At 46.9% G+C, this 16,755-nt stretch overlaps 1 protein-coding gene across 1 annotated transcript in view; it reads right to left on the reverse strand.

Annotated features, from left to right (window-relative positions):
* Positions 1 to 7,934: 7,934 nt before the first annotated feature.
* Positions 7,935 to 16,755, reverse strand: part of LOC119970392 (proprotein convertase subtilisin/kexin type 5-like) — a 520,270-nt gene continuing 511,449 nt past the window's right edge. The window contains 2 exon segments of the mRNA XM_038804933.1: positions 7,935 to 10,655; positions 14,164 to 14,347. Of these exon segments, the coding sequence (XP_038660861.1) occupies positions 10,237 to 10,655; positions 14,164 to 14,347 (603 nt within the window). The 3' untranslated portion in view covers positions 7,935 to 10,236.

Genomic DNA, 16,755 nt, shown 5'->3' on the forward strand with positions numbered 1-16,755 from the left:
CGTGGATGGATCTCAGGTGGTCCAATTGCGCGTTGGCGCACGTGCCGCGAGACAGCGCATCTGGGGACTCGTTGAGCTTCCCCGGGCGATATTTAATATCGTACGTATAGGTGGAGAGCTCTATTCTCCACCTCAGAATTTTGTCGTTCTTTATTTTGCCCCGTTGTGCGTTATCGAACATAAAGGCAACCGACCGTTGGTCGGTGATGAGGGTGAACCTCCTACCAGCTAGGTAGTGCCTCCAGTGTCGCACGGCCTCCACTATGGCTTGTGCCTCCTTCTCGACTGCAGAGTGCCGAATTTCCGAGGCGTTGAGGGTTCGGGAGAAGAACGCTACTGGTCTGCCCGCTTGGTTGAGGGTAGCAGCCAAGGCGACGTCTGATGCATCGCTTTCTATTTGGAAGGGAATGGCTTCGTCCACCATGTGCATTGATGATGCCGGCCTTGATACGGTCGAAAGCCGACTGGGCCTCATCCGTCAGGGGAAAAACCATGGTCTTAATGAGTGGCCGGGCTTTGTCTGCATATCTGGGGACCCACTGGGCATAATAGGAGAAAAGCCCCAAGCACCGTTTGAGTGCCTTGAGGCTACGGGGAAGGGGGAGTTCCTTAAGGGGACGCATGCGGTCGGGGTCTGGGCCTAGGACCCCATTATCCACGACGTAGCCGAGGATGGCTAGCCGGGTTGTGTGGAACACGCATTTCCCTTTGTTGTACGTGAGGTTGAGGGCCCGGGCAGTCTGGAGGAACTTCCTCAGGTTTGCGTCGTGGCCCTGCTGGTCATGGCCGCAGATGGTGATGTTGTCCAAGTACGGGAAGGTCGCCTGTAAGCCGTACTGGTCCACCATTTGATCCATCGCCCTCTGGAAAATGGAGACTCCGTTTGTAAAACCAAAGGGGACCCTGAGGAAGTGAAACAGCCGACCGGCTGCTTCAAACGCCGTGTAGGGGCGGTCCTCTGAGCGGATAGGGAGTTGATGATAGGCCGATTTGAGGTCAACCGTGGAGAATACCACGATTTGGCGATTTGATTCACCATTTCAGCTATGCGGGGAAGTGGGTAAGCGTTGAGTTGTGTGAAGCGGTTTATGGTCTGTCTATAATCCACTACCATTCGTTGCTTATCCCCGGAGCGGACTACCAATACTTGGGCCTTCCAAGGGCTGTTGCTGGCCTCTATGACCCCCTCTTTTAGTAGCCGCTGAACCTCTGACTTGATAAAAGTCATGTCTTGGGTACTGTACCAGCGACTCTTCGTGGCGATGGGCTTACTGTCGGGAGTGAGGTTCGCGAAGAGGCGGGGTGGCACAACTTTCAGTGTTGCCAGGCTGCATACTGTGAGTGGGGGCAGGGGTCTGCCGAACTGCAGTGTTAGGCTCCGGTGGCTGCACTGAAAGTCGAGGCTGAGCAGCAGGGGGGCACAGAGTTGAGGAAAGACGTAAAGTTTAAAACGGGAGTATTTAGCGCCTTGAATTGCGAGGTCAGCGACACAATACCCCGTGATTTGAACCAAATGGGACCCTGAGGCGAGGGCGATAGTTTGGGAGGTGGGGTGGATGCGCAGGGAGCAGCGCCTTACTGTGTCTGGATGGATAAAGCTCTCCGTGCTCCCGGAGTCAAATAGGCAGGGAGTGTCGTGGCCGTTGATTCGCACCCGCATCATTGAGTTTCGCAGGTGTTTCGGCCGCGATTGATCGAGTGTGATCGCTCCTAGTTGCAGGCCGTCAGAGTCGAACTCACAAAATGGCCGCCGAGTCACAAGATGGCCGCCGCCGCCGGTCGAATGTGTCGGGTTTTGAAGATGGCCGCCAAGATGGCCCCTCCCATGACTCGCACGAGGTCGATGACGCGTCGGAAGTGGGCGTGCCCGGCTGCAGCGCAGCCGCGTTGCGGGGTCTGTGAGGCCGGGAGTTTGATTTCTGGGCCTGAGGGTTTTGTTTGTGGCCTTTGGGCCCAGCCAGGCAGACTTTCGCGAAGTGCCCTTTCTTCCTGCAGTCGTTGCAGATCGCGGATCGGGCCTGGCAACGCTGACGTGGATGCTGGCCTTGCCCACAGAAATAGCATGGGGAACCCCCGGAGTGACTGGATTGTCGCGTGGCACAGGCCTGTAGCATGGCCGAGTCTGGAGGGGATCGAGAGGGGTTCGCAAGGTCCGCGGAGTACGTATGGAGGTTACGGTGGGCCGTTTCTAGGGAAGAGGCGAGCGTTACCGTGCCCTGGAGATCCTTTGCCCCGTCTTCTAGGAGCCGCTGCCGGATGTACGAGGACCTGATACCAGACACAAGGGCGTTGCAGATATGTAAGTTACTGTGTTCTTCTGCCGTCACTGCTTTGTGGTCGCAGTTCCTCGCGAGCACGGTGAGTCTTTCCACGAACTCATCCAGCGTTTCCCCGGAACGTTGGCTGCAGGTTGAGAGCAAATGTCTGGCGTGTACCTCGTTAGTAGTTTTTATGAAGCGTTTCTTCAATATTTCGATCGGCGCCTCATAGGGCGTAGCGGTTTCGATCATGGCGGAGAGTCGGTGGCTCACCCGGCCATGTAGCAAGCTCAGCTTGCGAGTGCTGTCTGCATCAGTCGTTGAGGAGTCCAGATAGTCCTCGAAACACCGGAGCCAATGTTTAAAAATTTCCAGGGCTTCCGGCGACCTGGCGTCCAGGTTGAGCGTCTCCGGTTTTAGAGCGCTGTCCATCTTGATGTGTCTGTATATTAAATTAAGGCACTCTCAATTACGACGCGAGAGCGAGGTCGGTAATCAAAGGCTTTAATATACAGAGAACAGGACTGCATTCGAGAGAAATGGGGTCTTAGCTTATATCCTGTTTCCTGGGGGCGTAGCCAGAGGCGGAGCCCCCAGGGTTCCAAGCCTCTTAAAGGGGCAAGGTATTAAAGGTAAATACCGATCATCACAGCCCCCCCAGTCCCCGCCACCCCTGCCCCCCCTTCCCCCCACCCCACACCCCCGCAAACAGTCGCGTACTTACGTGGTGTAAATAATTCAGCCAGATGCACAGAGCTGCCGCTGTCGAGCTGGTGCACAGTACCCCACCAGTTAGTCTATTTCATATTTTATATTTTATTGTATTCTATGTTGGGGTATGCCCTTCTCGTCTAAATATGTGTATATATATATATAGATATATGTTTCTTATTCTGTGTACATAACGGTAATTATACCTTGTTCAAAAACCCAATAAAAACATTTATAAAAAAAAAAGAAAAAGGAGACTTTTTAAGGTCTAGAAGGGTGATGACAGTTGAAATCCTTCAGGAATATAAAGAAAGTAAGAAGGTATTGAAGCGTGAAATTAGGAGGGCTCGGAGGGGTCACGAAAAGCCCTTGGCAAGTAGGGTTAAGGTGAATCCCAAAGCTTTTTAGTCACATGTAAAAAGCAAGGTGGCGGCGAGGGAAAGGATTGGACCACTTAAGGACAGTGGGGGGAATCTATATGTTGCGCCAGAGGAAATGGGCAAGGTATTAAATGCATCAGTGTTCACCAAAGAAAGGGAGTTTGTGAAAGATGATTCTTGGGTAGGGTGTGTGGATAGTCTGGGTCATGTTGACATTAAAAAGGAGGTATTAAGTGTTGTAAAAGACCTTGGGCGCAATTCTCCGTTGCCCAACGCTGATATCGTAATCAGTAATCGGGTGGAGAATCGACTCAGATGCCCAATTCGGGACCGCCGCCAGTTTGATGCCGGTCAGCCATGCTCCACCCCCTCGGAAATGGCTTCATTGCGTCACGTGCCGCGTGCTATTGCAACACCGTTGGCACGTCATCAGCAGGCCATCTCATGATGCTATGCCCCGATGGGCCGAGTCCCCGATGGCACAGGACATGTGCAGTCTCAGCCGTGCGGGAACCCGGCATGGCGGCTGCGGACTGGGTCCAGCGCCACCACACTCGGCCGGGGTCGATGCCACTGGCCTGGGGGGCTTCTGCAAGGGCTGGGGGGACTGGTGGGGGTGGCCATGGGGTGTGCTGTGGGGCCACAGATGGCGGGTCAAGACCGCACACGGCCGGCGCCATGTTGTACAGCGTGGCCATGGGCCTGGCCATTCTCCGGCCGTTTTCGGTGTGGGAGCCGGGAGCTTCACCGGCGCCAGTGCTCGCCCCTCACCGGTCCCGGAATCGGTGAGGATTTCACGCACAAACTTTGGTCGTAAAAGACCAAATATGCTCCATTGGCGTCCGAAACGGCGAATCCAGCCCATTACGTCTCCTGGGCCAGATGGGATGTACCCCAGAATACTGAGGGAAGCAAGGGAGGAAATTGCTGGGGCCTTAACTGACATCTTGCCTCATTGGCTACAGGTGAAATCCCAGAGGACTGGAGAATAGCTAACGTGGAACCGTTGTTTAAGAAAGGTAGCAGTGAGCCACACGTTGGTAGTAGGTATATTATTGGAGAGAATTCCCAGGACAGTATTCATACCCATTTGGAAACAAATGGACTCATCAGCAATCGACAGTATCGTTTTGTGAAGAGGAGGTCATGCCTCACTAACGTGATCGAGTTTTTGAGGAGGTGACAAAGATGATTGAATGAGGGGAGGGTGGTAGATGTTGTTTACATGGACTTCTGTAATGCCTTTGACAAAGTTCTTCATGGCAGACTGGTAGAAAAGGTGAAGTCACACGGGATCAGAGGTGAGGTGGCAAGATGGATAAGGAACTGATTCGGTCACAGAATGCAGAGGTCAGCAGTAGAAGAGTGCTTTTCTAAATGCATGATAGTGACTAGTCGTGCTGGGGTCTCTGTTGTTTGTAGTATACATAAACGATTTGGAGGAAAATGTAGCTAGTCTGATTAGTAAGTTCGTGGATGACACCAAGGTTGGTGGAGTGGCAGATAGTGTTGAGGCTTGTCAGAGGATACAGCAGGACATAAATGGGTTGGAGACTTGGGCAGAGAAATGGTGAATTGATTTTAATCTGGACAAATGTGAGGTAATGCATTTTGGTAGGTCTAACATAGAGGGATAATTACCGCAAATGGCAAAACTCTTAGGAATATAGAAAGTCACAGAGATCTGGGTGTACAGGTCCACAGATCTTTGAAAGTGGGAACACAAATGGACAAGATAATCAAGAAAGCATACGGAATGCAAGCCTTCATTGGACGGTGCGTCGAGTATAAAAACTGGCAAGTCATGCTACAGTTGTATATATCCTTGGTAAGGCAGCACTTGGAATATTGCGCACAATTCTGGTCGCCACACTACCAGAAGGATGTGGAGGCTTTGGAGAGGGGGGTTACCAGGATGTTGCCTGGTCTGGAGGGTGTTAGTTATGTGGAGAGGCTGAATAGACTCAGACTGTTTTCATTCGAAAGACGGAGGTTGAGGGGCGACCTGATAGAGGTCTACAAGATTATGAGGGACATGGATCGAGTGGAATGGCAGGCACTCTTTCCCAGGGTCGAGGGGTCAGTCACCAGGAGGCATAGTTTTAAGGCAAAGTTTAGAAGAGATGTGCAAGGCCGGTCTATTATCCAGAGCATGGTGAGTGTCTGGAATGTGCTGCTAGGCGAGGTTGTGGAAGCAGATACATTAACAGCATCCTGTAAAATACATGGATAGGATGGATATGAGATACTACACTAGGAAGTACTGAGGGGTTTGGCCAAGGGTGGTATCATGACCGGTACAGGCCTGGAGGGCTGAAGGGGCTGTTCCTGTGCTGTATTGTTCTTTGTTCTAGTCTTAAAGGAAGCAGGTTAAGGGAATGAGCGACTAATTTGCTCACGGACTGGCTCCATTATTTACATGTGCTAATGAGGTTGTAGTCTTCTAACAGCTGCTGGTCTGGAATTTTAGAGTTTGGGATTCCATGCAGCTTACAAGAGCTGAGAAAGGCTTGATTCAGAAGCAAAGTGTCTTTTCAGTATTCCATGTGATCTAGGAGGGGCAGGAGTGATAACATGACCCATCTTTGCCCCTCAGCAAACTTGCCGCCCTCCCCACAATTGGACATGATTTTTTCCTCCCCTCCAGTGTGTAGTCCTTCCTGCTTGACAGCCAACCAACCTTTCAATCCAACGAGGATTAGGAGAACAAATATTAAAATGAGGTCCTGCACTTAAATTAGGTAGGACCTCTGAATTACCCTCATTTACATGTTTCTCAGCTTTATGATGTCTCCACTCCTTCCCTGTTTCTCCATAATTCACAGAATTGTGGAATCCCTACAGTGTAGAAGAAGGCAATTTGGCCCATCGTGTCCACAAAGAAACCTCTGAAACAACACCCGACATAGGCCTACCCCCTCGCCCCATCCCAGTAATGATCCCAGACGTCTTTGGACACGAAAGGGCAATTTAGCATGGCCAACCAACTAACCTGCACATCTTTGGACTGTGGGAGGAAACCGGAGCACCTGGAGGAAGCCCACTCAGACACGGGAGAATGTACGAACTCCACACAGGAAATCACCCGAGGCCGGAATTGAACCCGGGTCCCTGGCACTGTGAGACAGCAGCGTTAACCGCTGTGCTGTCATGTCTCCCTATTGGGGCATTAACTGTATTGGACTCTTCACAAAGGGTTTCCAGCATCTACAATATTTTGCTCATGTTACATTGCTTTCATTACCGCCTTATTTATGTTTTAAAAGGATTTAAGCACAAACCAGCATTAATTTGCACATATGTATCAATCTTTTAATAGGAGATAATAGCAGTAAAAATAATGCTATTTAGTATTGGGATATCCACTGAAAAACAGTTGCTATTCAGTCAAAAAAAATCAGAACTTGCTTCACATGATTTGAACAGCTTTTTCTGTTTAGAGATTCATTGGAAGCATTTGCCTTTGACTAGGATAGGACCAAATGGGGGAGAAAAGCAGATTTAAATGCGATTCAAATGATGAGGACGCGTTTTGTACAAATAACAGTCTCCACAAAGAACATTTAATTATCATCATCACATCAATAAGTTACAGCAATCACATCCAAATAGTCATAGATTTTTCAGAAATTATTCCATCCTATCTTTATCAGTGAGTGTCAGGAATTTGTAATCTGCAAGTATAATCAAAATGCAAAAACACTTAAATATCAAGTTAAAATTACATTGATGCACAAAACCTCTAGGTATTATTTTGAAGAATGAGAAATGCTGCTTTTAACTACCTGTTGTGGCAGTAAATGTGTACACTGATCTTCATTGTGTGAGATTAAAATTAATTATATTTAGGGTTCATAAACGTTTATTATACCTGTATGTTACCAAATTGTTACATGAGTATACCATCCAAATAAATTGGATAAGTAAATATAACTTAATTAGGCCATATTAAACTATTCAAAACTGGTATACTTACAATGCTATTCAAAGACTTGCACAGTAAAATGTTGGCAACTTTCCATATGATCAGAGCACAGACCACTGCTCAGCAGGTGGTATTTTCTGTTACTTTATATAAAGCACTGGACTGGCTATTAAACAGAAATCTTAAAATGTATTTAAGTCACAATAAACTACCTTCTGCTGAACATATTCCTAATGATCAAATGAAATGTCCTAAGAGTACTGTGCTGAACTATTAATTTATGAATGAGCACAACCATCATTTATCATAAATATTAGTGATCCCAGATATGTGCATAATTTAACTCGGTACATAACAAAGATATATATATATTTTATATTTTTTAATTTTTTTTAAATAAATTTAGAGTACCCAATTATTTTTTTCCAATCAAGGGGCAATTTAGCGTGACCAATCCACCTATCCTGCACATCTTTTGGGTTGTGGGAGTGAAACCCACGCAGACACGGGGAGAATGTGCAAACTCCTCACAGACAGTGACCCAGAGCCGGGATTCGAACCCGGGTCCTCAGCGCCGTAGGCAGCAATGCTAACCACTGTGCCACCATGCTACCCACAAAGATATATTTTTTAATGAAAATTGAACTTGATCATTTTCTCTTTTGCTTTTTATTTTGTATGAAGTAGGTCCACTTATAAATTTCATTTATCTTTGTTTTCACAGATCCTTCTTTGATCCAGTCTTCTATTAACTGAACCAGTTGCTAGCATTAGAATCAAACTGTCATTTTTACAAACTGCAACTCTCTACAGTTGCTAAATTCAAAATATACATTGATCTTTTCAGAGTTGTGAAAACCAATTTTCAGTATTTGCATTCCTCAATAGAATCTATTCTATGCCAAATTACCATAATTGATATTTCTACACTCTAGATGTCTCCTTAAAGTACATCCCAGACATGAAGTGCTTCTTAGACACCTGTACTGAAAACTATCAAGAAGGTAAGGTATTTTTGAATAGACATTAATGTCTTGTTAGGCCAGAGGAAACTAGATCGATGGATTCTACATAGATATTATAGACATTATCTATTGTAACATATCATTGATTTTGTTAATTCCAAAACATGGGTTTAGATAGCCACTGCTTTCCCTTCCAGCTTCTCCCCAAACCTTTGCTAAGATATTAGTGCTGCTACCCTATAGGATTGAGAAAAAAAGTCATTAATTTCTGGCAAAACAGATACTATCTGCCACCATTAATAGCTGTTTCTTTAATTTTCTACCTGGGACCAGTTGTTTAATACCACACAGTTCCCTGCTGCTGGAGGAATGTGATGAATCATTGGTCCATTACCATCAATAACATTTCTACATAGTTAGCCACAAGAGTCTGCATTGAGAATCATGGCTTCTTGCTACCCACTCATTAAAACATCAACTAGTCAGCCACTTTAACTTCAGGATCATGATAAACAATATTTTAAATGATCTATGAAGATGGATGGAATGCGAACAACAGGTGACCAAGTTTTTGTGCCTTTGCTATGATGCATAAAGCTTCTGTAACTCACAAAATCAAAACAACAGATCACAGTCAAATATACATTAGTCTCTTATGGCTGAACATAGCTGCACTAAGTGGCATTCATTCTTAACTAAAACTAAACATTCTACTTTCAAACTGAGCTTGTCATCTCAAAAATATTTGAATTTAAGCAAATAAAAATACAAACACATCTACATTTAACCCTAACAAGAATTCCAGACAAAGAGAACAGATTATATCACCAGTTCTCTCAGGGCTGAAAGTGCTGGTACATATATGTACACACTTCCTGGCAAATTCAGTCAATTTCATGAAGACCATTTTGACAGTTGTGTGAGATCAAGTTGCTGACAGAGTTTTTGTATTGTTTTATTTCTGTTAGTTAAACAATGTTTGAACTTTATCAGGTGATGAGTAGAGCATTTTAACACTTAAAATTGCTTGCTATAGCATTTCTTAAGCTAACTGTGTGTAGTTCTGATCTAGTTATCAGTTGCCAACATTTCAATGAGACAGATATCACAGTCATGAGGATCGTGTTTTTTTGACTCTTCATAATCTTTTATCGTTAAATCTAGTATGTTTAGAGTTTGCTATGATATATTTTGATGTGTTTTTATTTAAAAAATTATATTTACTGCATCTGAAAGCATATTGTTTCATAAAAAACACCTTTTTCACATGTATACTGACAGTTTGTTAGTGATATCTTTTAATTACAGCCATTTCAGAGTTATGGACAACTTCCTACTTCAATTTGTCCATATAATTGAAATTCTACTGCAATCTCACCTGTTTCATTTTACTCTGATCTGTATAGAAATTAAAAATCTGTGTGGCTAATGTACGTTTGAAAGTAAAAGCTATTGCAGAACATTGTTCCTTTTTAGGACCCTTAGCAGTAATTTATACAGCTAATAATTCTAAAGCCATGAATCACGGCAGTGACACAGGAATAATTTGTAACTATTTGTGGAGCACCAGCAACGTAACAGGAACTTTACAACAAATTGACGACTAATTACAAAGAAATAAACTTTCAATAATATTATTTTAAGGATGTGCTAAGAGCAATTCATATAAGTAGTTATGCCTCTTCAATCCAATCTTTTCAGCATGTTAAGCTTTTAAACATTTTTCTTTCATGATTAGGGTTAACATGTAACGATACATAACACTCATCAGAAATGTGATTAGGTTAACATTTTGTGAAATTTATTTGTTCAAGATAGGGCTCGCAAAGTTCAATTACACACTCCCCAGTACACTGTATGAAAGAGAAATTAGGCACCGATCACAGAAAACTTTGTTTTCAGTATTCTAAAGTGATGGTGTATTAAGTGCATGGAGTAAGTACAGAATTTCATTAAAAAGCATTGAAAACCACAAATTAATGCTAATTTATTTATTTTTATCTGAAAGAGTAGCTTTCATCATCGTACTCTAGTTCATCATCTTCATCATCATCCAACAGTCCATATTTAAACTTGCGGTAAACAGTACCATCCTGGCCCATGTAGACTATATCATCGTCATCATCCTCTTCATCATAAATTTTTTCCTGACGATCCTTGTAGTCGGTTGCGTGATGTTCTTGAAAACTAACACTGTCTCGGCTTGCATTATAAACTGGGATGGATTTGGCTTGATTGGGCAGTTTCTCATATCCTGCCCTGTTCATGGGTTTTGCTTTTGAACGGGACTTCAGCAGAAGGAACACACCAATACCAATACCCATAATGAGCAGCACTGAGGCAATGGCAAATAAGGCAGGTTTGCCTGTCCCCTCCACATCCGGAACAACAACTGCTTTTCTTAAAATACATTCATCTGAATTTTTGAAAGAGGAAAATAGATGTAAGATTTCCACATGCCATGGTGACTAGTCTTTTTGGAATAACAAATACAAATTGATTAATTGGTGCACATTAAAAACAAGCTGAATAGAAATTACTGACTGGGTTGAATTAGTATGAAAATTAAATAGTGAACCTCTCAGCATTGAAGATAAAATAAATATATGAAGCATGGTTAGGGCTTACCGCAGTATTTTCCAGCTGATAATTTGTTGTGAATAGATGCATTTACGATAGATATATAACAGAATACTCAATTTTTCAAAGATACCCAATCTTTGATGAGAACATGTTTTTAAAAACTTGGCTAAAATTCAATAGGTCCTTTAAGTTATTTATAGAAAAATTGCATTGCTCGCAGCATGCTGCCAGGGACAATGTGTATTTTGGGGATTGAGCTCCTTCTGGTCCATAAAGAGAAATTTAAAATGTAACCTCGAAATTGTCACAAAGAGCAATGCACACAACCTGGGGTTAAAATCATTTTGGGGCCCAAGTAATGTAATCAGATTTGTCCTTTAAATATTAATGAGGCTCCTGCCTACCTGTGGTGGATGGCCTTGACACTTCCAAAACACTAGCAGTTAAAATGGTGGTCATGGCATGTTTGGCATGAAGCATATTTACCATTTTAACTGCCCAACAATTCTTCCTGAGCTGTCAGGGTTTCTATTTTTCATTTAGAATTGAGTTCAATCCTCAGTAGGCACATTCTTGAAGAAACTAAGAGGTGAATTTTCACCTTCAAACATGTGAGGGCTTGGGGCAGGGCCGGCTCAAGGCACCGGCAACTCGGGCAGTCGCCCGGGGCGCCATGTGCTAGGGGGCGCCAGAGACTCGGGTCCCGCGCATGCGCAGTTGGGCCGGTACCAACCAGCGCATGCGCGGTGGCCGCCCTCCCCCAGGGCGGCCCCCCCTCGGTCCCCCCCTCGGTCCCCCCCCCCCCCCCGGTCCGCTCCCCCCCTCGGGTCCGCCCCCCCGCCCCCCCTCGGGTCCGCCCCCCCGCGGGTCCCCCCCCGGGTCCGCCCCCCCTTCTCGGCCCCCCCCTCGGCCCCGCCCCCCCCGGGTCCGCCCCCCCTCTCGGCCCCGCCCCCCCTCAGCCCCCCCCCTCACCCCCCCTCGGCCCCGCCCCCCTCTCGGCCCCACCCCCCACCCTCTCGGCCCCCCCCCCCCCCCAAGGGCGCCGAAGTTCAGCTTGCCCGGGGTGCCAGCAACCCTCGGGCCGGCGCTGGCTTGGGGTCAGGTGAGATGTTAAAACTTTTAAATTCTCAATCCATAAATGTAGCTGGGGAGTCAACCAGTTTCCAGGAGTCAACTTGACACGTTAAGCAATGAAACTCATACCTCATTTAACAAATTTCACAGAAATTACCCTGGCCATCCATGTTGCTCAGACCTCAGTAAACGTGGCAGCTAAAGGAAGGCCAGGGCAGCTTTGAGGAAAAAGCATAAAGTGCTATTGCATGTGGGCCAGGAGGAGCAGGAGTTCAAGAGCAGGCCCTCCAAGTTTACCTTCATGTCTTTAATCTGACCCCTTTATACATTCCCCAACAACCCCCACTCTCTATTCCCGTTCCTCCTGAGTTCAGTGATTGAACTCTTCCCAATAGTCTTCAGTACCAGCTGAAGGCTCCCTACAACAGGATTTAAAACACTGCCATCTGCTTCTGCCAAAATAAAAAAAAAAAAAAATTTATTAAACTTTTCACAAAATATACCGCGGCAGCGGTAACATATCCCACCTTTTAAACTCATCCTCCATTTGCTCCACCAGCCTCGTGAGGCTAAGCTTGTGCAGGGCCCCCCAGCTCCTAGCCACCTGGACTCCCTGCCTGCTTCAGTGGGAGCCTACCAATCCCTTCCTCCTGATCCCCCGGGTGCACAACGAACAGCTCCCTCTTACCCAGAAAAGCCCCCAAATCCGCTGAGAATCCTCATCACCTCTGGCATTCTCCCCACCGGGTCCGCCACATACAGCAACAGGTCGTCCGCATAAAGCGACACTCGATGCTCCTCCCCACCCCGCACCAGGCCCCTCCAGTTCCCCAACTCCCTCAGCGCCATGGCAGGGGCAGCAGGGTAGCATGGTGGTTAGCATAAATGCTTCACAGCTCCAGGGTCCCAGGTTCGATTCCCGGCTGGGTCACTGTCTGTGTGGAGTCTGCACGTCCTCCCCCTGTGTGCGTGGGTTTCCTCCGGGTGCTCCGGTTTCCTCCCACAGTCCAAAGATGTGCGGGTTAGGTGGATTGGCCATGCTAAATTGCCCGTATTGTCCTAATAAATGTAAGGTTAAGGGGGGGTTGTTGGGTTACGGGTATAGGGTGGATATGTGGGTTTGAGTAGGGTGATCATGGCTCGGCACAACATTGAGGGCCGAAGGGCCTGTTCTGTGCTGTACTGTTCTATGTTCTATGGCCAGGGGCTCAATTGCCAATGTGAAGAGCAAGGGGGACAGGGGACACCCCTGTCTCGTCCCCCGGTGCAGCCGAAAGTACTCCGACCTCCTCCTATTCGTGGCTACACCCGCCATCGGGGCCTCATAGAGCAGCCTCACCCAACGGACAAACCCCTCCCCAAGCCCAAACATTTCCAACACCTCCCACAGATACCCCCACTCAACCCTATCAAAGGCCTTCTCCGCGTCTAATGCCACCACTATCTCCACCTCCCCTTCCACAGCCGGCATCATAATGACATTCAGAAGCCTTCGTATGTTGGTATTCAACTGCCTTCCCTTTACAAACCCAGTCTGGTCCTCGGGAATGACCCCCGGCACACAATCCTCTATCCTTGTAGCTAAGGTCTTCGCTAACCGCTTGGCGTCTACATTTAGCAGCGAGATCGGCCTATATGACCCACACTGCAGGGGGTCCTTGTCCCGCTTAAGGATCAAGGAAATCAGCGCCCGTGACATAGTTGGGGGCGAAGCCCCCCCTCCCTTGCCTCGTTAAAGGTCCGAACCAACAGGGGGCCCAACAGGTCCGCATACATTTTATAAAATTCGGCCAGAAACCCATCCGGCCCCAGCGCCTTCCCCCGACTGCATGCTGCCAATCCCAGTGACCAGCTCCTCCAGCTCAATCGGCACCCCCAGTCCCTCCACCTGCCCCGCCCCCACCTTCGGAAATCTCAGCTTGTCCAAGAAGTGCCCCAATCCCCCCCCCCCCCCCCCCCCCCGCCCCTCCACCGGGGGTTCAGACCGGTGCAGTTCCCCATAAAAGTCCCTCGCTTCTGCCAACATTATTGACAATGATGCAGCCCAGCCAAAAGTATTCACTAGGACCCCTTGCAAATTTCCTAAATATATAAAATATACTTATTGAACACGGAAATCTATTGTTCAAAATCAGTACACTTCTTAATTTTCAATGGGCATGTTAATTGGCTCAATCAGAAATAGCTTCTACTTTAGCAGAAAAGCAATTGTATTCTGAGATGAATTTTGACAAACAAGAAAGATTTTAATACACTATCAGTCTTACCAAATCTCATGTCACAATCACAGCAGTCTTCAAAATCAGACAGAGCAGATCTGCAACAATTCAAACAATTGCCATCTTCGAGATTTAGCAGGAGACCTGGGTGACAATTTGTGCAGTTGTAAAGTCCTGGTCCTTTACACTCCAGGCAAGTGTCATGGCATTTGCCACACATTATTTCTGGGTCCTAATAACAAACACCAAGGGAAAGAAAATGAGCGTTAAGAGTTTAGAAATAGATATTTTTATTCATAAAAGATTTCCATTATAACAAAGTATCAGCAATATAGCAAACCCCAATACAAACTACACCCATCCGAACCCCAGTCCACCCCCTGCCACCCTCAACCATCCATAAAAAAAATAAAACCTTACCAAAAAGACCACCCCCCCCCCCCCCCCCTCCCCCATCAAGATACAAAAATTCCATCAGGTCCCCCAGTCAAACTAAGGCCCTGGACAGCAACAGGGACCTCCACCGAACCAGAGGAGTCTTCCCAGCTCAACCAAAAGAAGATATCAATTTATCGGTCCTGAAAAAGAAAGTCTTTGGAAGAAAGACTGGGAGACGCTGGAACAAAAACCTCTGTACCCTTCCTGCTAAGGTCAGAGGGAGGGTGTTCCACCTTCTCAAGTCGGCCTTCACCCCATCCATCAGGCTAGTAAAATTAAGTTTATGCAGCGAGGCCCAATCATGGGCCATTCGGATTCCCGGCTTCCTAGGAAGCTAGTCCTGGCTGGACAAAATGGCAGCTTTCCCAGATCAGCTCTTTCCCCAGGGGATTCACTGGAAAATATTCACTCTTCCCCAAATTTAACTTGTACCCCAAGAAGGAGCCAAAACTCCTGAACAGCTTCATTCTCTCCTCCATATTGGAGAGTGGGTCCATGATATATAGTAACAAATTATCCACATATAAGACACTCTATGCTCCCTCCCCCAAGTTCTATCCCACTCCATCTAGTGGATGTCCTTAACGCAATGGCCAGCGGCTTAATTGCTAAGGCAAATAAAAACAAGGACAATGGATACCCCTATTTAGCTTAGAATAACCTGAGCTCAGGGTATCAGTCCACACACTAGCAGTGGGGGCCCTGTACAAAAGCCTTATCCAGTATATAAATTTTGGCCCAAAGACAAACCTTCCACGGCTGACAATGAGGTACCCCCACTTAACCCTATTAAACTTTTTCTCAGTGTCCATCGAAATAATCACCTCTGACTCAAGCTCCTAGGAGGCAACAACACAACATTTGTTCACCTAGAACTGCTGGCCCTTAACAAAATCAATCTGTTCCTCCAAAATCACCCCAGGAAGGCAGGGTTCCAAACTCATTGCCAATACCTTAGCGAACAACTTAACGTCAACATTTAACAATGAAATAAGTCGTTACAATCCACACTCCGTGGGATCCTTGTCCTTCTTTAGGACCAAGGAAATTGATGCCTGCACCAACATAGTCGACAACATCCCCCGGGACAAGGAATTATTAAACATAGCCAGCAGAAGTGGGACCAACTGATCTGAAAATTGTTTGCAAAATTCAATAGGGAATCCGTCCGGACCTGGTACTTTGCCTGTCTTCGTTAATCTAATACAGTTCATGACCTCTTATGGCCCTTTCAGATCCTCTAACTCGAGCCTTCTCTCCTGCTCACACCTCCGGGAAGGTCAACCCACCCAAAAACTGCATCATTGATGATCTTTCATCAGGGGGCTCTGACATATACAGCTCTCGGTAGAAGAGCCTCACTAACCTTCTCTCGGATGGAAACCACCCCACTCCCCGAGTCCCTGACCTGCACTATCTCCCGGGAGGCAGCCTACCATCAGACAACTTCATAAAAGGTCCCACCCAGCATCATGGAAAGAGCTGATCTGGGAAAGCTGCCATTTTGTCCAGCCAGGACTAGCTTCCTAGGAAGCCGGGAATCCGAATGGCCCATGACTGGGCCTCGCTGCATAAACTTAATTTTACTAGCCTGATGGATGGGGTGAAGACCGACTTGAGACCATCAGACAACTTCTCCTCATGTTCATAAAAGGTCCCCTCGAGCATCACAACTGGTTCATGGCCTTGCCAGTTGACAACAACTCTAATTTCATCTGCAATTTCTTTCTCAGGTGTCGGGGCGATCAAGTACTGGTGGTCCACCTCAAGAATGGAATCCATCAGCCTTTACCTCTCCACCCATCCAGATGTATCCCTATGCACCTTGTAAGTGATCACCTCCGCCCTCCGCCCCCCGCCCCCCCCCCCCCCCTCCTCCAATGACTGCCTTCAGGCCTTCCCAGAGCATGGCAGGTGAGACCACCTTGTTCCTGTTAAACTCAACATACTCCCCAATGGCGGATGATATATGCCCACATTATCTCTTATCCACAAGCAACGCCTTGTCCAATCTCCATGGGGTCGCTGAGAGGGGCCTGGCTCCACCATCAGGCTCACAAATTGTGGAGCATGATCCGAGATAACGATCGCCGAATACCCCGCCCCCATCACCCCAGGGAGAAGAGACTTACCCACCAAAAATAAGTCAATCCGGGAGTAGACCTGATGGACGTGGGAAAAAAATAAAACACTTTATCCCTC

The sequence above is a fragment of the Scyliorhinus canicula genome, chromosome 8 (assembly GCF_902713615.1).
Source record: "Scyliorhinus canicula chromosome 8, sScyCan1.1, whole genome shotgun sequence".
Classification (NCBI taxonomy): Eukaryota; Metazoa; Chordata; class Chondrichthyes; order Carcharhiniformes; family Scyliorhinidae; genus Scyliorhinus; species Scyliorhinus canicula.